A 24,746-nucleotide genomic window follows, 5' to 3' on the forward strand; every position below is an offset into this window, starting at 1 on the left:
GCTTTAACTTGTTCCTTCCTAACCATTTCCTTGTCCTCAACTTCTAATCTGGACTGCTCTGCTCTAGATTTACTTTTAGTTCTACTTTACACAACTGCATATCTACAGGATTCCCAAGTGTACTCTCTTCACCTAATTTACTCTGGAGTCTCTGAGGGAGTCTCACATTTCTCAGGCAGGATCTCATGGTTCCCCAGGGATAAACCAAAGCAGCCACAAAGGTCTCTTTGATTGCACTATTTCAGGTTGGGCAAACGACACCTGGACCTCATATATGCAATTTTAATTTCATTGTTCCTTATTTCTACTTCCCAATCACACTCAAGGGCAGTTCTCAAAACTAGGGGCTTGACGTGCTTCTTGTGTGTGAGTTAGCTACTGTTTGTTTGCTGTTTTGCCCACGTGGGACACAGAGAGACTGTATGAGTTGCGAGGGGCAGGTTGTGTGTGTGTGTGGTAAAGAGATGGGCTAAAAAGCAGTTAAGAGTTGACCGACTGCCTGCTCCTTTGGGGAAATGGAAGGCCAGATTCCCGTGCGAAACATTTCCTGAGTCGAATGATACTTAGTATTTAGGGAATGTATCAGCAACCAGTAAGGAGGAAAACCTAAACAGCCAGTGGTTGCATCCCACCATTTCCACCCCGTTATTATGCCTTTTCCCCATGAAGTAATAAACAATTACTTCATCCATGTTCAAAGACAACAATACATGTAACAAAGGAAGTCAACATAACATGATTATTTTAAATGTATGAGCCATTATTCTTACAATTTCCGTGGTATAATTGAACATACGTCAATGACTTTTCCATAAATATTTAACATTTACTGCAACTTAAACATTGACTTTTCCAAATGTTCTCATTTAGTACTTTATTAATGTTATATCTTTATTTCTGTACTGGATATTCTTTATATCCTATTACTTTTCAGTAATTGGAGTTTATTGGTGATTCTGAAGTAGGATTTTGGTAATAATTTCCTTGAACACCAGTCTATAACACATTGTTTACATCATATTTTAACATGAGAGTTGTCACCGGAATGTCTCTCATTTAAGTATTACATGAACAGCTAGTAAAAGCAAGCAAAGTAAAGGGTTCAATTGGTAGACATAAATTAAGGTCATATGAAACTCTTGTTAAGTTGTCAACATGTAAATTGTAGTTCAAGGAAAGTGTTAGTGACTTTTGTTTCAGAAATGAAGTTAAAAGTTATGTAGAGACAAATTAGAGATAACTCAATGCTGTGATAATCTTTTTTCCTGTGACCCAAGGAATAATAATCCTTGTTGTCCTCGCTCATGCTCATAGCTGTGCATTGTACAGTACTTTCTGAGGAATGTTCCAACATCATTCTCCTAGTACACATGTCACATTCCCACTGCTATTAATTTTCTGGTAGTTTACAACATTGCAGGCATGCACAAACCTTTAATGACATCTTAAACCAGTGTCTGTAACAGGCTGTCTTTATCCAAGGGGGCGACTGCTAATGACAGTCCCCAGACTCAAATTTACCCAGTAATGAGTTGGGAGATTTATTTACTGTATGCTCAGGCACCGGTGTGGAGTGATAAGCCAAACGATGGGGAGTGATTCCTCCGGAGCAGTGGCACCGGTATTTCTCTAACTCTAGCTGTTGTTTTCATATCAGCCCACAGTCAGCTGCTCACAGTTCTGTTGCTGCAAACCAAGGTGTCTCTGTATGTGGTTTTGCCTCTTTTTTTTATTTATTTATTTATTTTTAAGTCAGTACAATTGTATGACTGTAGTTGTTTCCCTCTGCCTGGCAACCTATGTTTAGATTTAGTTATGCATATCTGTAGGTAAATAATAAGAGACAATGTGTCTTGATTGTCAGTGTCTGAATGTGATTATGAATGATGCTCAGAGAATCACTCATAGAATGAGAAATGACATCAAAGGACGCTTTGTCATAGCTGAATCTTTCTTTGTTTTGTTAAACGATTGATATTTTTTTGTAATGACAATTATTTTCTCATAATTACAATTTGCCTCTAGAGATTGACACAGATATGTGAGAGACCCTAGTGTGCTTGGATGGGTATATGCGATAAACATTTGATTGTTCACAGTTTCATCTGCTACCAATCTTATCCTAAGATATCTAATTATAGGAAGTTGACTCTGTGGTTGTACCAGAGTAGTGTTGCATGTTGTAATGCTAGAACATGATATGGTTTACATTGAATTGAGGTGCTGTTTTCATGTTCCAATGACATGCAACCTTCTGCACTGTCTAGGAATTGTGTGTCTCAGTATCTGGCACATATTATAGATGGGTTTGCCTGTTTGTGTTTAATGTTTTGACTGTAGTTGATAAGAGACATTTCAGACACATTTTAAGCTGTAAAGGCCACTTGAAGGCTAGCAGTTGGAAGGGTTTATTTGTCTTCTTGCCTGTCACCCCCTTTTGCCTCCCTCGTTGCAACCTGCCTACTCTCTCTGGGCTGTGCCTTTGCTTCCCCCTGTCACCTTGGGCAACAGTGCCAGACTGTGGCTGGCCAAGCCATATGGTCTCGCCTTGACAGAAGACATGACCGAAAGGTTACATTTGCAGGTCCAGTAGATGCCTTCTAGTTGATTCCCTCTATTGGGGTTGAATCTGTAGTTATGGGGTAGAATGAGTGCAGAAGTCTGATGTGTAACTACAAGGCACTTCATTAAAAAACAAAATTACTGTTAAAAACAAGGCGGCTGGAGAGGAGTCAGTATCAGCTATAATAAAAATTAATTTTGGAATATATGTCTGTCATTAGGCTTGTTGGAGATGACTGCAGGCAGGTACTGTGAGAAAACAAGGTGCAGAGTTGTACCTTTTGTCACTGTGGCTGTACCACTCTGTACCTTGTTTTGTGCTCTGCCCAACTCAGTAATTTGCAGGGTGGCCAGACAGAAACGGATGAAACACATGAAGTTCATATATGAATCTGTCACACTGCGAGGTGTTTAAAAAAATCAAAATGTGTGGATAATCTGTAAACACAGAAACATGGATCTCGATTTGCACAAAAATAAAGAAAAAAGAAAATAAAACGCTCTAGGCTCTGGGAAGCTGTGTACAAGTGAAATGAGTTGCTTTTCTGTTTTGAAAATCAAGAGAGAAAAGACAAGCTCCACCTTGGCCCTCTCTGATAGGCTAGTGAACAGTTACGTACAGTTAACAGTTATGTATAGTGCGGCCCAAAAAAAGTTCAAATAGTTTTAACATTTGACATACGACAAAATGTGGACAGCCTGTACGTATCAGCCCCATAGAGAACACATTGGCTCAATCCGTTTTTGACAGATACTGGTCTGTGCATTGTGAAATGACAGTTGCACGGCCTGCTCTTTATACTGTGATGTCAATTTGACAAACTTGAAATTACAATTAAAAAATCTTCCTGGGCAGGGACAAAACTTCCTGGGTGAGCTGCTTAGGCAAAGCCTAGTATGTATGGGAAACACTGGGATACATATCATTATTTGTTTTTTTTCTTTTGCAGATATTGATGGGCATTTTCTTCATCCTGGTGGCGCTGCTGTTCACTGTTGCCCTGTTCATTTCAAAGTAAGTCATGACATGTCCTGTAACATCATACCTATTTATACAATCCAAATTACACATCAAATTTATGCCATGCTAGGCAGGGAGTATTCTGTAACAACTTTCTGTACAGTGCAATGGTTACATTTAGGTATATTAATCATGTTAGTAATGTTGGAGATTCCAACTCAAATTGAAGTTGTTTGTGTGTGTTTCAGTTTGGATAAAGCCCTCCACTCTGCTGGCATCAGCTCTGGATTCATTATCTTTGGCACCAACCTCACCAATCCTCTGAATGAACTTCTCTTAGCCTTACAACCTGTGAGTATCCTCACATCTCTCTTGCCTGAAAGAGAATTGGCCTCTTGTTTCAATAATCATGTCATCATAATTAAGCATCATGTAAAAGCTTTGTTACCTCCGCCAAGGAGGTTATGTTTTTGGTGCCATTTGTCTGTTAGCAAGATTACGGAAAAACTACTGGGCCAATTTTCATGAAACTTCGTGGAAGGGTGTAGCATGGGCCAAGGAAGAACCCGTTAAATTTTGGAGCGGATCCGACTCACGAAATTTGGATATCATAGCAGACTGGACTATTGGCCTTGGCGGAGGTCTGCGCTCTCCGAGTGCCCTTCTAGTTTTGGGTTATTTTTCAGTGCATATCATACTACTGTTGGAAAGTTGAAGCGCGTGTGTGTACAGGGGGTGCTCAAAATTAGAGAAACATCACATGAAAAAGACAATAACAATACAAAAGCACCTATAAAAGCAAGACATATTAATTTAAACGCCAATTAGAAATATGTATCACCTTTAAAAGAAGAAATGAAGCCTGATAATCACCACTTGTATATGTAAGTTTTCCAAGTAACATGAGATAATTAACAGAATTCCAAAGAGGCCAAATAGTTGCTCCCTTAATTGCACTCACAAGTGCATTTTGCATTTCATAGTCACAAGTAGTCTTTTTTTTTTTTTTTATTATTTAATGTGGCAAGGGGAAACAGGATCGAAAATCATGGCAACATACAGCAAACACAGACAGACGGTGCTGGGGAAGAGGAACAGTGGTTGCAAATTAAGGGTCAAGGATAGACAGACACTTACAGAATAGACCCCACAAAACTATTGGCTCAAACATTAACACATAATTGAATCAACACTTCTGTGACACAGTCCACAAAAACTGCATCTTAAGCTTCACACATCTGGTATCTGGCTGCCATTCTGAAACCACTTGTATCCAAGGCCATTGCACAAAGACGCATTATCTGTTATAAGTAACAGAAAACTTGGACCCAGCCATGGAAGCTGTAAGTGAAAACTACCTTAGCACTACTTGCATACTTGCCAGTTGTGAGCATCAAATGATGTATTGAAATTAAATCACCAATTAGGTCCAATCCTACATGGATAGGACATTACAACAGTTAACATTAACATACACTTAGCAAGGCCTTCTACGGTAATGTTACATCCTCAACAAAGGATTAAGCCCACTTACTGTAGAACGAAGAAGTCCAAAACGCAAATCTAATGTTATTTAAAGTCGCTAAAATTCATTACCATTTTATTAACCAGAAATTATTATTCTAACTTAACTCTGTTTATGTTCCGTTTTGCTTGTGGTTAAGGACGTACTGAAATCAATGGTATAATTACTGTATATGACATGTAAGTACATTAAACCATAAACATACCATTTATGGCAACAAAACCATCTGTGAAAAGTTTTAGATGCCACTGAATACACCCCACAAAAAACCATAAAGGCTACCACTAAGTATACCACAAAGCATCCAAAAGTACCACAATGCCTACCACAAACTACCACAAAGAGACTCCCGTTGCATTCATGTAGTGGTCTAGTGGCAGCTAAAGAGGTTTGAACAGGACAAATCGTATTTTTACAGTTAACATTGTTAGCTGGCAAGAACTAATTAGGTAACATTAATCAAAAATAAACAGAAAAAACAAAGTTACTGTCAGGCTTACCGTCGACCCCCAAGATGGATACAATTGGTCTCCAATCTTTGTGTTTGAGATATTTATTCCTGTAGTCTTTCAAATATAAGTTGTAGCAAACTGGGAAGCTTTGAAAGGCTGCAATTAATTTCTCTGCCATTTTGCACCAGCAAGGCAGAACTGTTGTTCATAGAACTGAATCACATCAGTAAGGAAACACACATATTTGATTGGCTGTTGATGGGCAATGACTGCAAAACAGTCAGCTGTGGTCAGCTTTGTTCTAAAGATAAGACATACAACATCAGATTTGGAGTCAGTCTCAGGTGTGGCGAGTGCCATACCTTTCCATACCCCATTGACACTCATGGCTGTGCAGAAAATAGGCTGTGTGCCTAGTTGGACCCCTTCTTTACATCTAAATCCCTCACATTCAGTTAACAGCTCCACAAAATGAGTCTGTTTACATCATCACTGGCAACAATTCCTGCTTTATTAAAATTGATCAATGATGGATGATAAAGGAATAACTGTTTTACAGTTTTTAGAGAGAGATTACTGCTGTGGCACGTCTCATTCATTTTAATGGAATTCTGTCAGTCTGACCTCATCTCAGGTTATGACTCTGGGGTCCACTCAGAGTGGTAACCTGATTTTAATTATTTAGTTAATAATTGAATTAATTAACAATAAGTTATGAGTACTAGATCACCAGAAAGCGAATGTTTGGCTAGTCTGAACTCCCTCAAGACATTGCTGTCATTCATTTTCATTTGCTTGGATCTTGAGTTCAAACGGGATCTATGGAAAATCTTGGAGGAGAAGTTGACCACATACTGTGCGGCAAGAAGAGGCTGATCAAAGATGGATTATGATATGATACCTTCCTCATTGAGTATATACAAAACAGACATATGTAAGAATGTACACTCATGAATAATGGGTATTTTAATCAAAATGTAATTTCTACCCTTTCCCTAACATTCTATTATTATTATTCTATAACATTCTATTATTCCCTATTTAGGGTTAGGAAAATGGAAGGAAAATACAGGTCTTACTGATTTTCTTCACATTTCAATCATTTATCTGCCTTAGACCCACATAAATTGTTGTTCATTGTGTGTGTGATGTTAGGTTTATTAAAAGTCACATTATGTTTCATTTCAAAGCTTTAATCTGTCAATTCAAACTGAACAGTATCCATATCGTTTTCATACGAGCAGCCTCCTTGCCTTTTGTTAGAATTTATATTTGTAAAGCGATAATCCACGGACTCTTAAATTCTACATATTAAAGCGCAATGGTGTTAAATGAACAAAACTATATTTAACGTATTTTTAAATGGAACTCTGTGACTGACAGAATTTTAATTCAGTGCCACAACTTTTCAGCAGCCCTTATGACTCCGGGTCATTGCTGCAGGTCTGGGAGCTGAACATAACATCCACTGTTGAACTTATTATTCTACACCAGGTTTTAGAGAAAAAAATGACTGACAGCTCAGCCCATTTAAGTATTGCTCGTCTGGATAGTGGCATTGATTACATGTCTAAGGCCAGTATTTAGAAGTATGACCTTCCTATTTAATCACTAAAGACACTTGAATTCAGTGTACCATGTCAAGAATGAGATACGTTTTAGGCATCTGATCAGAACATTGCAGGATATGAAAGATAACATACTCAATAATTATGCATAATATCCACTATGCATTCATGTGTAGAGTACATCTGTAAATAACTTTTACACTGATTAGAGCGTTATGGCAAACTCTTAACCTCTCTTTTAGTGTAAATGAACATAGTTCTGATCACTTTTGAGATTGGATGTTGGGGGGGGTGGTTGTGGGACGCCTGTTGAGCCTGGAAATGCTGTGGGCCTAATACAGCGATGCCCACGTGATAACCTCAATGACATATATGCTGTCACACACCCCTCAGGCAGGCCTCTACATAGGTGCTCACTATAAAAAAGCACAAGCGATAGTTCCATCAGATGCTGTGTACTGGTAAATGTTGACAGTGCTGTGTAGTCAGTGGTGGCCTTTGTGTTCCATTCATCAATTAAAAGGTATTAATTTATATTTTGAGCTGTCCCTGGGCATTATGGTTGCAATTGAGGAAGATGCGCACTTGTATTCAAACCCTCTTTTCATTGTCTGACACACTGCACAGTAACAAACTCAGATGTGCTGAAGATGAATTGGCCTACACAAAGTCTTCTGTGGTATTGATAATAATTGCTCATTTTGTAATGGCTCCTAAGCAGCCTGTCTGTTCAATGTTTATGCTCTGAGTGTGCTTGCTCGCGGAAAGCAATAACGACCCCTATATGTGATGTGTGTGCATGAGAGATGCAGCTAAAGCCTGTCTCTGGTGTCGCAGGTTTTCCCACTGGATTACATCCTGATCACAGTCATCACCATGTACTTTGTACTCACGTCCATGGCCGGCATTCGCAACATGGGCATCTGGTTCTTCTGGATAAGGGTAGGAAGGCTTCACTTGTGAATTTGTTTTTCAAGTTATATTCTGTTATTGTAAGATAGTGAAGGGCAAAATTACTTGTTTTTCACCATGTATGGTGTCATTTCTGAGCATATGCTTTGTTCTGAACATGCTGTCTTCAACATTCTTACAAACGCACGTCATTACACAGCAACACTGTTTTCTTTTGCAGCTATACAAAATAAGACCTAAGAGAACCCGTCCCCAGGCTCTTCTCTTCCTCTGTATGATCCTCCTCTTGATTGTTCTTCACACCAGCTACATGATTTATAGCCTTGCCCCGCAATATGTCATGTATGGCAGCCAGAAATATCTTGTACAGGTGAGGACAACTCGATATGTTGCATACGAATCAATGCATTTCTAGATATTTTGATTCTGTCTGTCTGTTAGGCTGTCACTGTGTGTATCTGCTGTATGACAGTCCACCATCCCTGTGATCTATGATAGCCCCTGTGTGTGTGTGTGTGTGTGTGTGTGTGTGTGTGTGTGTGTGTGTGTGTGTGTGTGTGTGTGTGTGTGTGTGCGTGCGTGTGCGTGTGCGTGTGCGTGTGGTTTAGATGCACCCTTGTATCTGTATTTTTCAAAGAATGTATTTAAAGGACATAATTGAAATGAACCATCCATGCAGAGAGTAGGTGTTGTTTTTGCTAAAACAGCCTTTTTCTTTTTAAATTGGAGCAAAGAACCTTTTTAAAAGACTAACTCCATATGACTCACAGGGTAAACATGCCATATTTCTAACTGCTGCTCATCCCTATACCCAGTCTAATCCATTATCTCTCAGTGTCATTTATACCAGCCCCCTGATTTGTCTAGTGTGCAGTGCAGCAGAAAAATGAAGTATTTAAACTTAACTTAAACTTAAGGCCCTTAAACTCCTTCAGCAAACCCTTAATAAGTTGTCCCAAAGTATTAAAACTTAAGGCCCTTAAACTCCTTCAGCAAACTCTTAATAAGTTGTCCCAAAGTATTAAAACTTAAGGCCGTTAAACTCCTTCAGAAAACTCTTAATAAGTATTAACCAGACTATTAACCTTTAAACTGACTAAATTGCCTTCTCTTTACCTATTGATTGTGTTTCATTTGCATCTACACTTACATTTGCAGATCCATTGATAAAATGTCTTTATTTGGCTCTAGTGGGATCTGAATGATCTTTAATGCAAAATTCATCCATGCCGAGAGCATTTTCTGGAACCAAACTCTGCACTGATATATTACTTTGTAAAGCTTAAAGATCATTTCATCACTTAAGAGAAATAGGTTGTTGGTATTTGGTATTATATTAGGTTATAGATATTGTTTGGTGTCCCTTTTTTCAAGCCTATACATCTTTGCATCCTATGCAGTAGTTCGTAGTTTTCTATGTGCTAAATAGATACATGCCGTTTGTGTTTTTTATTTATTTATTTATTTTATTTTTTTATCGGAGCCAGATGCCCTCAGCAGGTCCCACATCTGGGAATTCTACCTCTGCGACCACCAAGATCTGTGATGCTGATGCACCTGAAGGTAAGTCTGTGCTGGTACAGTAAGGTACCGCTGGTTACACACTGCCTTACCAGTCCAACAGGGGGAAGAACCTACAACATATTAACAATTGATCCCTCTCAAAACAAGTTTACACTGGAGGAAAGCGAGGACAGTGTTGAGACAAACACATTTCTTATGCAACAGTGGTGCACAAGATCTCTTCAGTGATCTTTATCATCATTCATTTTTTATTAGATGAATTAATACCAACGACAAACATTTACTAATGCATTAGGTGGCCTCTTGCTTTCTGCGTGCCAACACTTATTACAGTAAATCAACCATGAAAACACAAATCTGAATATACATCATACCTATTCCAGTGAGCTTTATCACAATAATTTATTCATTGGCCTAATGCTCAAGTCAGGCTCTTGTTGGTGGTTGAGAGGATATGATGCAATACAACACTCCAAAAGCACTGTCACATTTAGTTAAGAAACAAGAAATGGTTTTAAAACCTACTGAGGACAGAGAGGGTTGAAGCAAACAAAGAAGATGTTTAACACTGTCTCATTCCTTATTATATCTGCCAACACTCACATTTTCCCCTGGTTTCCCCATAAACTGTAATAACCACTTCTCCATCTAGACTCACATTTTGTCATCACTTGCCATGAATCTCCAGTATTTTACAGTAAGTCTCATTGGTAGCCAAATATGTGTTTTCCTCACGCTTTGGACTAGAGAACTATGCATGCCATTATACCTTTTCTTCAGCTCTAAATAGGACTAATATGGAATAATTATATAATGTTCTATCTACATAATGCTTTTGGCTAGGAACAGGCTTTTAAAAGCAGAATAATCACCAACTACCAAGATGATGCTCTGTAAATGAGAATTGGCAGTTGGATTTATAGACCTTACTTAATTGCCAGAATAGGAGAAAATTCTCTCAAACTCAATTTGCTCTAAGTTGAATGCTAATTATTTTGTTAAAGTGAACATTTGCTATTTAGTTTGTAAAATGCAGTTTATATTATAAGCTAGGAACCAGAGAGTGACCTTGAAAACACAGAATGTATAAGATATTATTTTATTTTTATATTTAGCTTATTTAGATATATATATATATATTTATTTATTTATTTATTTTTTATTTTTTTTATGGGGTCTTTTATTGCACTGGAAACCTCCTTTATTTTCAGTCAAATGATTCATTGTTTTGGGACATAAACACTCTCCCAGACATAGAATCGGATAGCAATTACAGCTAGTGAGTGTTGATACTGGGTTTAAATGTCAAGCATGCAATAAAATATAGCATAAGGTTCATGCAGAAACAATGAAGTAAAGGTAGTTAATTTCCCAATCAATTAGAGATAGGCCATATATTTGACTGTGCCTTGCTTAAATGATTGCATTGTTGCTGAGTTAGTCCTAGAAACGAAGGTACATGTCATGTAACATATGAATCCTTTGCAAAATATTTTCATTCTGAGGTAGATAAATTGTTTTGTTTTAGGTTTGGTTAATCTTGGGTGTTGAAATGAAGACGTGCTGCTAACAAAATGCAAATGGTTTTGTTGTCAGAAGAAAGTTTGGTGTGTACTGCATCCATTTGCTTTCCATCTCTGGAAGGCACTCAAACCAATGAATACTGCCATATTTATTTCTATACACTGGGCAATACAGAGTGGGCCGTTATCAAATAAATGACCCAGACAAACATAGAATTCTATAATAATGCCTTTAGGACAGATCTACCTTTAGACTATCCCATTCCTAAGTACCTTTCCCATTCCCAGTACAGCATGTAGAGCTTGTGTTTAGTAATTTTCTTAAAAATGTGAGTTCATTTCAACCATTTAAAACAGCCTATTTGTTTTACTGCCTGTGAAACCACAGTTTTGTCACCTTTAAAGTTCTATTCACAATGGCAGCAGAGTCATGTGACTGTGGATTTAATTTAGTAGGAGTGCATGTTAATTTTGGACCCACTTTGCGCCCCTGTGTCTCAGAATGGAGAATACATCAGTCACACAGAAGTCGCTCCGCAGGTTACCAGAAATCAATCCATCTCCAGTTGATAATTCTAACCAGTGCATTTTGTTTGTCTCATGTTTCCCAAATATCTCAGGCTCCCTGCCTGTGTGGGCTTAGCCTTTTCCCATCTGTGGTCACTGTGGTCACCGTGCGTATTGTACTCTTGCCACTTACTATGTGTAAGTGGCAGTAGGTGTCATTGCTGCGGATGGGATAAAATGAAAGAAAGATACAATTAGAAAACATAAAGCAATACACTTATAGCAACTTACTATATTTTTTTTTCTGTTTTGATGGGCAGAGTGTTCCTACCACGCTCAACATCAGCAACAAAAATGCCAAAAATAGACCTAATTACACATTTCCATGGAACACTTGACTGCTATTAGTGCTCAATGAATCAGGTCATTATTTCTATCATATTTCTGTCATATACAGTTAGGCTACAGATGGTTCAGCGTGTGAGAATAGGATCATAGTTGTGTAGATTTATGTATGTTTGCAATTAGAAATACATTCTTACTTCATACTTTGGTGGGTTTCTAATCAAATAAACAACATAGAATTATGCTTATTTTTGTTCAAGTACAATCATAGCCAGTCTCTGCTGTGAAATGGTGTGGTTGGCATACAGTTGGAGATTTATGAAAGGTGTAGTGACCTACAGGCTTGAATATGCATAATCAGCTGGGCTAAAAGCAATGAGCTTGGCTGACCATTTAGTTCAAGATAAGTGAATTTATACAGGAATATCAGTTAGGCTTACACAACATGGAGTTGCTAATGGACTAATGCCATTGAGATGCAGCAATGATTCCTGAAATACACATTACAGTAACATCATGTTTTCATGTGTTCTGGTAGACATGGATGAAATCATGTGAAAGACCTCTTTGTCTGAAAATTTGACAGAAAAGCCCGTCTGCATACTGTATTGTGTCAGATTCGATGTTTGGTTAGAGCTCACATTTAAAGTTGAGCTGAATGAGGTAAAATTGAAGTGAAATTAAAGGATAATTCCAGTTATTTTCAACCTGGGCCTTATTTTCCTAGTTTCTGCCATCATAACGATTGACTGTGTTGAAAAATTCATCACTTCCTTTGCTGTAGGGCGTTCATACCTCCAGGCTGCCTGGAGCGCTGCTGTCCAACACACATGCACCGGGCCAAAGCGGTAATCTCCAACAGTCGATTCCAAAACGCAGTTAAAACACATCCATTGAACACTATTTTATTCTCTAGTATTTAGTTTTGAGTAGCCTGATTGTAGTAACAGACCTGACAAGTGAGTGTATGATCTCTTGATTGTGCAGAACCTTTGACATTCCCCAGTACCATTTACATTACACCAAAAGAGTCTTGGTGCCAGAGTCACTTGGACCTTCGCCAACAGAATTTCTACTGTCTCCTTTGACCAGTTTAGGAACTTGAGCCTATTTTGGCCATCTTGGAAACAGCTCCTGCTTTCATAACAGCCGTTGTACAACCAGCCAGCCATGAGGAGGAGGAAGTGTCAAGCAGAGACAACACATGCGACTGAGAGGGATCGCAATCAGAAGCTCAGAGACTGAAATAGAGATGAACAGTCTGATAGATTTAATTTGGGCGGTGAAAGCGTTTCACTATTTGTAATTGAATTTATATGAAGCAGCCTCTTTTCTAAAGGGTAGAGCATAGTTCACTATCTCCAAGTATGTTTTATTATATTGGATATGTAGCAGATAAAGGTTAAGAGAGAGACAGGTGGAGAGGTCCAAATGACTACACAGAAATGCCAGTCAGTCAACCATCCATCTCATCTATCTGTACTTGGATCATTTGCGCTGTTAGGGAACATATGCAGAAACACAAATGTTAACCGCTATTCCTGTTGTTTTGGAGAGTGCAAATATGAGCAAAAAAGTCCCAAAGCTTGAAGAAAAGAGAACCAAGACTTAATCGATAAGACAGATCCTGGAGCTGCTCTACTGACAATGAATGGGAAGACAATTTTGTGGGCACGGTGACAGTAACAAGGGTGATATTACAGGGATAGTGGCTAATTTTATTATTCATAAAAGAGGAAAATACACTACAACAAAATTACGCTCATTTGACTGTAAGACCTTATTCTAAACATTAAGATGATTATGTAGGGAACAGCCCCAGATTTTGTCTGTTGATGATTTTAGAGAGAGTCTAGCTTCTGTAGTTTTAAACTTTGGGAGAAACTTCTTACATATTTACATAAAGTGATTCAGTCCCTTAAAATTATAGGAATAACACATGAATTCTGTTTTTGGATTGTTTAAAAAATTCAGTCTGCCACAGAAAAACCAAGTTCAACTATATTCAGTTTTTTTTATGTAGAGTTGGAATGCAGTTAAGTAGTGATTCCCAGTACCTTTTATTTGCTTTTTCAGATAATTTTTTATTTTAGTCACATTATTTACAAAAAATATGTCCCCTTGAATAATGACGACAGAAATGAATATAGATGTATTTTTACCCATTACTAGAGATTGTTTATTTTCCCTCATGAAGTGACTGATTAGGATAAATAATGTGCTCTTGCGAATCTAGTATGTTGCCAAAGCTACAGAACCATGCATAATGACTCTTCTGGAAAGAGGATATTTCAGTATGTTTATCAGCTGTATATGAAGGTGAGACATTACATTGGCATGCAGAGGGTTATGCTGTATATTAAGTCTTCATATCCTTAGATTATTTACAAGTCGTATACAAGCCTTCAGAGTGACATAGTGAAAGAGTTGGGCCTTAAAGCGACATTTCACTTTGGTCAAACGAGGGCTGCGGTCGAATTGTCTCTTTTGCTTAGGAAGGTTCCTAACTGAGTGAAATGACCCGGAAGTATCTAAGTGGCAGCCATGATAAGAGCTGTTTGAATTCTCTAAATGCTAAGGAAAGGTGCTTCACTGCTTCCTTACTTAGCTCCTTTAGCATAGGATACACTGGACCATCCTTCACGAAAGGAAAGGAGATAATGCCGTCCCACAATTCCTTGCGGCAGCAACATTTAAAGCGACGCACATTCGGCCGTTCACAAAAACAAACGATCATGACCGACAAGGGACGCAGATCATCATGCAAGTTACCGTTGCTTATTAAGCATGTTCCATCTTATGCCATAACTTGCTAATATGCTTATATTTTTTGAACTTTCAACAATATGTTAAACCCATAGGCGAACTATGAACGTTACGCTGCTGTTGTAAAATGATCAAAGTGAAGTTAACGTTGTAGCGTAACCTATGCTCAGTTTGCATTAGTTATTTCTTCTTTCTGAGCGTTGTCGTATTGCAGCCTTTAGGAATATCATTCATTAATTTTACTTCAGTCACAGATGCTGAAACCCTTGCCTTAATAAAGGCCTGTATCAGCCATAAAAACTTCAAAGCACAATCAAGTCAACATTTCAAGGCGTTTGCTGAGTTGTGTGGTGGTTCTTAAGCTATTATATGCATAGGCTTATAATCAGATCATAATCAGCATATTAACCATAACACAGAAGTCTGTCTTTCAAGAAAAAGGGATATGAGACGTTGAGATGAGATGTTTTTAATTCAACATGTTTGAAACTTAAGAATGATGATATGTACAGTAGTAGATTTGTAGGCCTAACATGTTATGCCTATCTTGCATGAATTTAACAATTATTTTCATACAATTGGGATTCATGTCGATAAATATGAGTGGACAGGAGGGTGAGCGTGAGCAACCATTCTCAATTTGACAACCATTTTGTTTCACTTTTGTGACTGGTAGCCTATATTCCTTTTTTATTTCAATTCCAACCTTGGTGATGAAGCGATATTTTTCACCGGGTTGTCCACGTTTATATAGTTATATTTTAGTAGTCCATCTTCTGAACATTGTAGTTTCACCACGGCAGACCACATCATTAACATCCGCCGTCGCATAATTGTGTAGCCTAGTGCAGTCGGATTCTCTGAGCACCGCGGTTGCCTTTTCCTAAGCCCTTATGAATTCTCTTTCACATCTTTCCTTGGCCTCATGATGTTTTCCAACGAGGTCAAGGAAAAGTGGTTAGGAATAGGAGTTAGGATTGTATTTTTTTGACTATTCGACCGCAGCCATTGTCCTTTCTTAGTATGCTCACTCCATATGACTTCATTATTAGTTAATCACTTGTTAATCACCTGTTGAAAATATTTATCTCTGAACACACTAAAAAACAGGCATCCACTTTTAATTAGTAGTATATGTGTTAGAAGTGTAGTTTTCAAACTGTTGTAAGAAATGAAAGTTGATTGACATGAACACATATTAGCATATAAATAACTATAAATGAAAACTATAAATGTCATACTGAAGGGACATATTGCTTCATGGGGAAGTCATTCTGAAATGTCTTTTCATTACTGAGAATTATGCTTTAAACTGGTTCTCCTGCCATAATTGTCTCTCTACTGAAGTCCTAGGGTTTGTCACAAGCGGGTAACGTATGACACATTTCAACTGATGGGAAGTGACGGTTGTACATGATTCATGGCATCGCCTCTTGCAGTGATCCACGCCTCTCCCTCTCTCTTTTCTCTCTCTTCGGAGGAAAACTGTGGTAGCTAAATGTGATCAGTCTGCCACTTGTTAATATTCTCATAATATTTTTAGACATCTGTTATACTAGCCCTGTCATAACGTCTGCTGTATATACAATATATTTCGCTTTCCTAGTATTTGTATCATTCTGGTAAGTGTTATCAGATCCATCATTAGGGATCATTTCAGGCACTGTACTGTATGGTTTGTAAACACAGCAATAGTATTTTTCATGGCATTTCTGTTGGAGGAAAGATGGCTAGCATGACCACAAGGTGCTCAAACATGGATTTGAAATGATGTTTCCCTCATTCCCTGCATTTCACACGTATGTCCAATTATTTGAACACGTTTGTTGCAGCTCCTCCTCTCTGTGGATGTGTCGAAGAAGAACGGAAACAGGCTTGGGTGTAAAATGACCTCACCCCCGGAACAGGCGCCGGAAGGGCATCCGTTTGTAATACCCAAGCCTCTAGTGTGACACTGGGTTAACAGACAGGCAGGGCAAGGGAGGTTAGAAGTCAAGCTGGTGACTGATTGGCCAGTGGGTCACAGTGGTGTAATGACACTCACATCTTGGTGAGCAGGTGCTGAGTGCCAAGCTCTCCATTATCTCCTCTAAGGTCATTACCAGGCCATTACTCATTTACTCAGCATAATGGAGATGAATCCACAGGAATTTGTTGCCCCGGCCCCAGACAACCTGAGCCCTAAAGTCTTTTTCCATAAGGGATTTCACACAGGGCGTAAAGATGTTTTTATTAAAGAAAAGGAATCGTTCTCTGTTGGTCTAATCTGTGTTGGGAATCTGATTTTGTGTTATTGGGAGTTCTGCTATCTGGCCTTTGAGTAGCATGAGGCTGAAACTAAAAGCCTCAAGCGGTGATAGGTGCTGGCCAGTTAAAGGGGACAGAAACCCCAGATCAACTTAAAGTGATATTTCATTTTGGTAGAGAATTTGCGCTTACCTCCATATAAGTTCATGAAGGGTCAACCGCTGGCAATAGCTGCCATGGAGATTGACAGTCACTGCTAAAGAGTTTTTTTTTTTTTTTTTCAGACTTCCCATTCACTTACTGTATACATTGTGTTTGGTAGTTGGTCTAAAAACCATATTTGAAATACAAATGAACCGTGCTTTTTTTTGTTTTTTTTCTATGCATAGGATCATATTTTTACAAAGAATTTTTGGCTGTTTGCATTTATCAGTTGATGATCCCAAATGAGCCAATCAAAATCACTTTTGTACTATTCTGTCTTTGCAATGTTTACTCTGGCAGCACATCCATGTAAGGCCAAGGAGCTTCCAGTTATGAGTGTCTGTGCAACTTATTGTGAAATCTGTCAGCGAAACAATGAGCCGTGTGGATAGCTTCTGCCACTGATGTGTGAGGTTTAGTGGGTTACGGCCAGTTTGAAGTAATCCTTCATCGGGCATTATGGTCTACTGTAATAGTTTTGTTTATTTAATGCCATAGCCCTTTCACTACCACCCCCAACCCCACTACATCATCCCCCTTTCAGCTTGTGTTGCTGTACTGCCTTGCACACTAACTGCCGTAACACATGTAGATTTGAAAAAAATAGAAAGAGCAGTGAGCAATATCCTGACATTTTGTTTAGGTATAGCTCTAGTTCCAGGGTCAGTACCTCATCTTGTCACCTTTAAACTGACCATTATTCTATATTTTATCAGAAGTGCCTTCCACACACTAACCTTAAGAGAAATTAATATAATAGCCCCCTTCTCAACCTGTTCCATTCTCACCTTTCCAAAAGGAGGATGCAGAACCGAATCTTAGGATTTAAGGTATTAATGAGATATGTGACATGGAATGAGACATGCAATTTTTTAAATTTAAAATGAACCACCCCAATTCAAAAATATGCTTCACCTCTCTCCACCTTCAGATCAAAACTTCACATCTTGAGAAAAACCCTGTGATGGGGATTTGTGTTGATACAGCAGTACTTTTAAAATGAAGGATTTCATCAGGATTTCTTGACTTGATCAGGAGTTAAAAATGAGGCCTCTATGATTTTGACCAATGTCATGTCTTAGCCCAAACCATACCAATTTTGAGTCCATGAATTTCATCAAACAAAACCTTGAAAGTCATGGAAACACGTTTAAGAAGTCTCAAGACTCAGAACAAGGCTTTATGATGAAACATTCTCAGCAGAAAATAAGCATTTCGAGTGTGCGATGCTTTTTTCTTTATTCTGTGAGTTTTACTCCCCTATTACCTGATAATCACGAGGTGAACGTCAAGTCGTAAAGTCCCACTGAAACGGAAGTTAGAGCATCTTTAGCTTCTGTACTGTGACGTATTTCCCAGTGAAACGGAATATTTGAGCGGTGTACAGTTACAAGAGGGATTTAAATCAAATCCTTCTCATTTGATTGGACTGCTAAACAGTGGGCGGGGCTTAGAGTTTAGCGCGATACAGAGCAACAGAGAGGAACGGAGCTACAGAGGACTGTTGGCTCCACACACACCAGGTTGAAGAATGATTAATGGGTGGATGTCATGATATTATTGGTTGAAATTGGTTGGTTCATGCTTACATAAGCACACGGCATATTTTGTTTTACAGGAAGAAAACATGATTGGATTTTGATATAAGAATACAAAGAAATTTATTTTTTGTATTTTTTTTGGCATATATTGTTAAATAGGTGCACAATATGACCGGGGATGTGATCTAAAAGGGTTAAAAATGCATTTTTCATTTCATCTCGACTTTAAATGATATCACATTATTTCTAGACCTTCAATCCCAGTAATAAAACTTATAATACAGGGTGTTTTCACACTATAGACTCCTGTCTGTTTCCTAGCAACGTGCAGGTTTCCACAGCATTGTTTCAAAGAGCTACAGGGGAAAAGATCGTTGCGATTTTATCTGCTGCCTCTGAGATGTCAGGTGCCCATGCAATTTTCAACAGGAGGCTCCCTCAATCCCAACACAAATTAATTCTAATTTTCTCTGCATCAAGGGGATTATCATCAAATTGCATTACAATGGAATGCGTCAGTCAAAAGTTGTTCCTTTTTTCTGAAAGAAAAAGGTGGATCTTGTAATCTACAGACAACCCTATCTGTAAAGGAGAGAACTGTTTTAAAGTGTATCTGTTTTCTTGCTATTGTGTCAAGAGACCTCAAAAATTAAGTGATAGAATTAATATTTATTTCCATTTCTGATCAAGAATCACATACTTATGAATTAGGGCTGAGTAGAGCTTTTATAAACAATGAGTAATTTGTGGATGTGAGCACCAATTGTGGATGATTATGTTCTGTGGTGTGGAAAAGAAGTGCACTGTAGTAACAGAACTACCTTATGCTGTTCATGGGAGCTGACCCTTAATATTTGCATGAAGTGATTACAGTGTCAGCTTTTCATCAAAATTTTGACTGTGAGAAGTCAAAGCAACCAACATAGAAGCACTAATAAATTGGCCTTTTGGCACTTATTCTTCAATTGGCATTGCTATACCTGTCGGTGCCTCACACATCTCACTAACTGTTTGATGCACAAAATTTGTCTGTTTGTTTTTTTTGTTTGTTGTTTTATTCCAATTCATTTTTTAATTGGTTAAATGACATTACATTAAAGTAGTGTGAATTTACCACTTAATAAACTTAAATAGTTTATTTTGCTCAGCTAAGCTTTCTTCATCAACTTCTCATTAATTAGATGGTATTTGGAAAAACATAACAATGCCATTGGTCAGATAGTTCCCCAATATTCACTCAGCCTTCAGTGAGATAGCAGCTCTTGTTAACTCCATAAAACTGCATGTGTAACGCACCCCTGGAGTCACATGATCATGTCCATTTCATACCTATGGCCTTTCATTTTCATTATGGGGATACCTCTAAATGACCAAGCATATCTAGGCTATAAAAATGAGAAATGGTAGCGGATTAAGATGATGGTGCAATATTTTTTTCATATAATAAGGACAGACACATCAATCTCTCTCAGAATGGAGAGAGAATAGATTTCCATTGTAAAGTGCTGTATTTTTCAAGGGAATAAAATCTTTATCTGAAGTTCATAGTTCACTCGCTCTATCCAAAATATAGAGGATCCAGACTGTAAAATTGCTATTATTTTGTAAACCAACGACTTTAATAACCTTACTTTCCTTTAAAACATACCATAATTGGCAACCGTAGGTGTCACTTTATTTAAATGGTGGCTATCTCAATTTACAATGAAACAGGAATGAATACTTTTTCAAAAGAGATCAGATCTTAAACCAATAGGTTATGGGAGTTGAATAGTTTTGTTAGCCACTGCAACTACTATAATGTTTATCTGCAGTATATTTTGATTCATAGAAAAGAGTTAGACTTGTACTTTTTTTGAGACATAGAGCATCATTATGCAGTCTTTAGGTCCTTTGTAATTCTAGCACTATTTGTTCTGCTTAAAAGTGGTTGATTATCCACAGGGAATTTGTTGATCAGCTCGCTCAGTCAGGTGACCTCACTCCTCAAATCCTGTCCTGGCACTGGGCTATAATTACATTGCACAGCAAACTAATTAGATGATTAAAAAATAATTCAGTTAATGTCAATGTGGAGGTTCTGAACTTGCTTGTAAGAGTGAAAGTGGTCTGTACATTTGACCCAGCAGTGACCCAGACAGATTATCAGTTATCTACATATGCTGTCCTTTGTGTTTTCATCTAGAGGTCTTGAATGCTGCTTGAAGAGATTTTCTCTTAATTATCTCTCAAATAATTATGGATTATCTCTCAAAAACCTGAGAGATTACAACATGAATACATGCTTTTGGTGAACATGAGAAGCTTGAGTTACCTTGAGAACCATAAGATTTTGATATTCCTTCTGTTGAAGGAATATCCTCAAAGGACACTGGAATGCAAGTGTTCTGTTGCTTTTAGGTAGAAAGAAAGTAAAAGCATGTGTGTACACAAGAGTGCTTTTTGATTGAGAGGCATTCACAAAGAACAAATATGTGTGTCTCTGTATGTGCTTGAAGTCTTTTATGCATGCATTTGTGTTTGTGTTTGGATGCGGGGATGAACGTTATACATAATGCATCCTGCTACATAGGGCAGCACTCACCCCAGTATCATGACTCAAGGTGAAATTACCTGCACTCGCAAGCTGCCCCATGCTCTTATCAGGGAACGGTAGTGATTTCAAGGTGAACTGGGTCACTGGTGTACATGATAATATGTTTAGGCAGACCACTGTTGCGAACCATCTGTAGGTCCCATTCTGAGCCCTGCAATTCAGGTGAGCAGCTGGAGAGCTACAGATGGCTGAGGTGCTGGAGGAAAAGAGTGGGGACGTGGGGATGAAGATAAAGTTGCTCCTTCTATTATCTGTCGGTCCTCCAGAAGCAAAAGCTGACCGTCGGTGCAGCTTTAAAGTTCCCTTAGGTCCTCTCTATCTAATCTTTATTGTAGATAAAACAGCATAGAGCTGGGTTTTCCTTTTTAATTTCAACACCTAGGTTATACTATAGAGAGAAAGCTTTTGAAAATATTGGTTATAATGAATAAATTCTAAACCACGCTGAGTTATTTCAGTGGACCTTGGTTTCACGGAGCCTGGTATGAGTCTGATTGCACTGTTCATGTGGTTCAAGTCAGTGTGCGGAGCTGTGTGAGGAACAGTGTGATAGGAGCAGCTCAGCAGGGTCAGCCTTAATGCTCCAGATGGCTCTCTAACATAGCCAGACAGTCCATTCCTTCTTCACCTCAGCTTCACAGACTTTATCTCTTGCTTTGTCCCATTGCTATTATATAAGTCTGGGAATGCTAGGGGTATCTTAAGGAGTAGACACAAATGTTTTGGGTTTTTTTTTCTTTACTATCAGACCAAATAATGTTATTCATAATTTAGATGGCCAAGCTAATTAATACACTTTTGATTAGATAGGAAGTAGTTTTTCTCAGGTTTCCTTAGTGTGTTTTTACACAAAAACAGTTGAGAGTGACCAAGGCACCATATGCATAACATTGACAGTTTACACATTTCCATCAGTTTTTTTCCATCCTTGCCTATACCCATTCATACACTTAACTCGGTTGAATGACTCCGTTTAAAAATCCATATATTATTCCGGTGGTCTATGGCAGTACAATTAATATTTGGGATTATGAACAATTCTCTCCAACAGTCAGAAACTGGAGAACTATAGCTGTCTTTACACAGAGCATTTATATTGGATTATTGGTGTATCTTTTTCCCGTCTTGACATACACACAGAAACGAAGCCCACATTTCTGTGTGTATGTCAAGATGGGAAAAAGGCAGGCTAACCATGCAAATGCCATGGTAACCATGGTAACCATCTCGCGCCACAACAAGCACTCCATCACCTGTGTGGAGGGTGCGCATGGGCTATCAGCAGGAAACTGGCAAACAGTTAATTGTTATCTACTTGAGGTGAGGGAGAACCTAAAAAAATCAAAGCTAGCTTAATACTTAGTTTCGATTCAATCAGTTAGCTAGCAAAACAAATATTAACCATAACATTGTGAATCTACCGGACATATAAATGGTCATATAAACATTTTCAAAAGATATCACACAACAACCATCCACATGTTTTTTGTTGCACAAGAAACAGTGGCTTCCATGGATTAGTTCTACCCAAGCCCTTCTACGGCATTTTAGCAGTGTTAGCTCAACTCAACTCGACTCAAACTTATGATATCAGGTATAAAGTAGGGAGCAGCTCCACAGACAATAAATGCAAGACTTTCCCAATTCACTCTTCATGGATCAGCTCCAGATTTTATCAGCAATGATATGTTAAGTATAAATCTCACTGTCAAATATTTACTGAAACATCCTGGACCATAGGAATAAAATGTCATATAATTTGAGGAACACTAGTCAATATATGAATTCTTACAAATGACAGCATCCATCCAACATTTCCGCCAGTTTAAAAAAATGTTGCAAGATATGAGCATTTATAATATAATGGCATTACCTGTAGCCAGTGGGCAACACAGGTACATGCAGGCCAAAACAAGTTATGATTTTGCAGTCTGAATGGTGGCCTTGTAGCCATTGGGCAAAAGGCTACAGCTGAAGGAAAATGGGTAAATATCTCACATTCAATTACAGTAAATACAGGCCTACACTGAATGTACAAATATTTGGGAAACTTACTCTTTTCATGAAGTTCACTGATGAGGTGAATCCAGGTAAAATCCATTATCCCCTATTGATGTCCCTTATTAAATCTATACCAATCACAAAGGAGCAGATGTAGATGAAGATAAGCAGGCGAGTTAGTGAAGGATTTTTAATTGTGAGACAAGATGTAGATTGTGCAAAAGGAGCTGCAGCTCAGTACCAGGAAGATGTTGCTAATATTTTGTACATTCAGCATATATTTCACAAATCATACTACAGAATGACAACAAAATGTTCCGCCAACATGTCTGCTTGTTTATGTCAGTACACACCACTACTACACCACCGCTACAATCAAGAAGTGGGAGTGTGTTGGAGTTGGGAAATATAATATTATATACAGTATATTGTACATATACTGTACATATATATAACTACAGATATTACATTATACTATCCATTGGCCATTGCATAAATAAATATTATTGCCATTGCAGTGCCATAACAATCACAGAACAACTGAAGAACCATTTGATTCAAGTAAAGGTTCATTGCGTACTGCTGGAATACTGGAATTACATTTATCTATTTATTAATATAATTAAACAAATGGGTTGGTGCCATTCACGTACATTAATGATTACAAAGTCTTTAAAATGTAACAAACAGATTTTTTTGTTGTTGTAAATTTTCAATAGAAGATTAGCATGGTCCAAATTGTCATTGTCAAGAAAATAGGCTTAGTCTTCTCCTGCGTGTGTCATGGTGGCGTCTCTGTGTGTCTGTGTGTACTGTAGACATTCTACACAATACTCCCTATAAAGTAGATGAACTGATTAGATTTTTGAGCACCTTGCTGCATAAATTTGCATATTAAAGAGGAAAACTTGATTTTCCTGAAATTACTATAACTCCCTAATGCTTTAAGATACAGAGTTCATATTAATACCACCCATGTGTTATGTGAAGACAAGTATGTTGACATAGAAATACTTCCTAATTGATGCAGCAATTGCCTTAATTAATGACCTCATTAGCATAACTGGTTATGTTTAATATTTCATGGTAATTATGGTTTGATATTAAGCAGCTCAAGTGCCTCTTGTTCAGTTGTGTGTGTAGTATCTAAGTAGGCTACAATTTGCCTGAATTTTTATTGACATACAAGCTAATGAGGCTAGCATTGGCTAACTTGCTACTGGAAAATTAGATGTTATGGCTTATGCTCCCATCTGATTATCAGCAGTTTTGTGAAGCAAATATAACATAAAGCTAATTTCAAATGGGTTACCTCGTCAACATTTTGTGTAGGCTACACAACGTGATTGTAAGGAGCACCAACTGCACTGCCATGCGCTGTAGCTAAAACACGACTGGTGTAGACTATATGCTAGTCTGTCTGGCTCGTCAGGGCCATGGCCACATGACCATCACAATGGCTACACATACCGGTTACTAAAGTAACCCGGTTGTTACTTTAGTAGGGTATCA

General features: G+C 38.1%; 1 protein-coding gene across 1 annotated transcript in view; it reads left to right on the plus strand.

Moving 5' to 3' along the window:
• The window catches only part of lmbrd1 (LMBR1 domain containing 1), an 86,259-nt gene that overhangs the window by 57,580 nt on the left and 3,933 nt on the right, over window positions 1-24,746 (plus strand). The window contains exons 10-14 of the mRNA XM_071522439.1: window positions 3,513-3,577; window positions 3,772-3,874; window positions 7,906-8,010; window positions 8,201-8,350; window positions 9,468-9,543. Coding sequence (XP_071378540.1) covers window positions 3,513-3,577; window positions 3,772-3,874; window positions 7,906-8,010; window positions 8,201-8,350; window positions 9,468-9,543 — 499 coding nt within the window. The remainder of the gene's footprint in view (window positions 1-3,512; window positions 3,578-3,771; window positions 3,875-7,905; window positions 8,011-8,200; window positions 8,351-9,467; window positions 9,544-24,746) is intronic.

Source organism: Centroberyx affinis, unplaced genomic scaffold, assembly GCF_046629955.1.
Source record: "Centroberyx affinis isolate AG114_WGS23_722 - 3 ecotype Tasmania unplaced genomic scaffold, CSIRO-AGI_Caff_v1 ptg000987l_1, whole genome shotgun sequence".
Lineage (NCBI taxonomy): Eukaryota > Metazoa > Chordata > Actinopteri > Beryciformes > Berycidae > Centroberyx > Centroberyx affinis.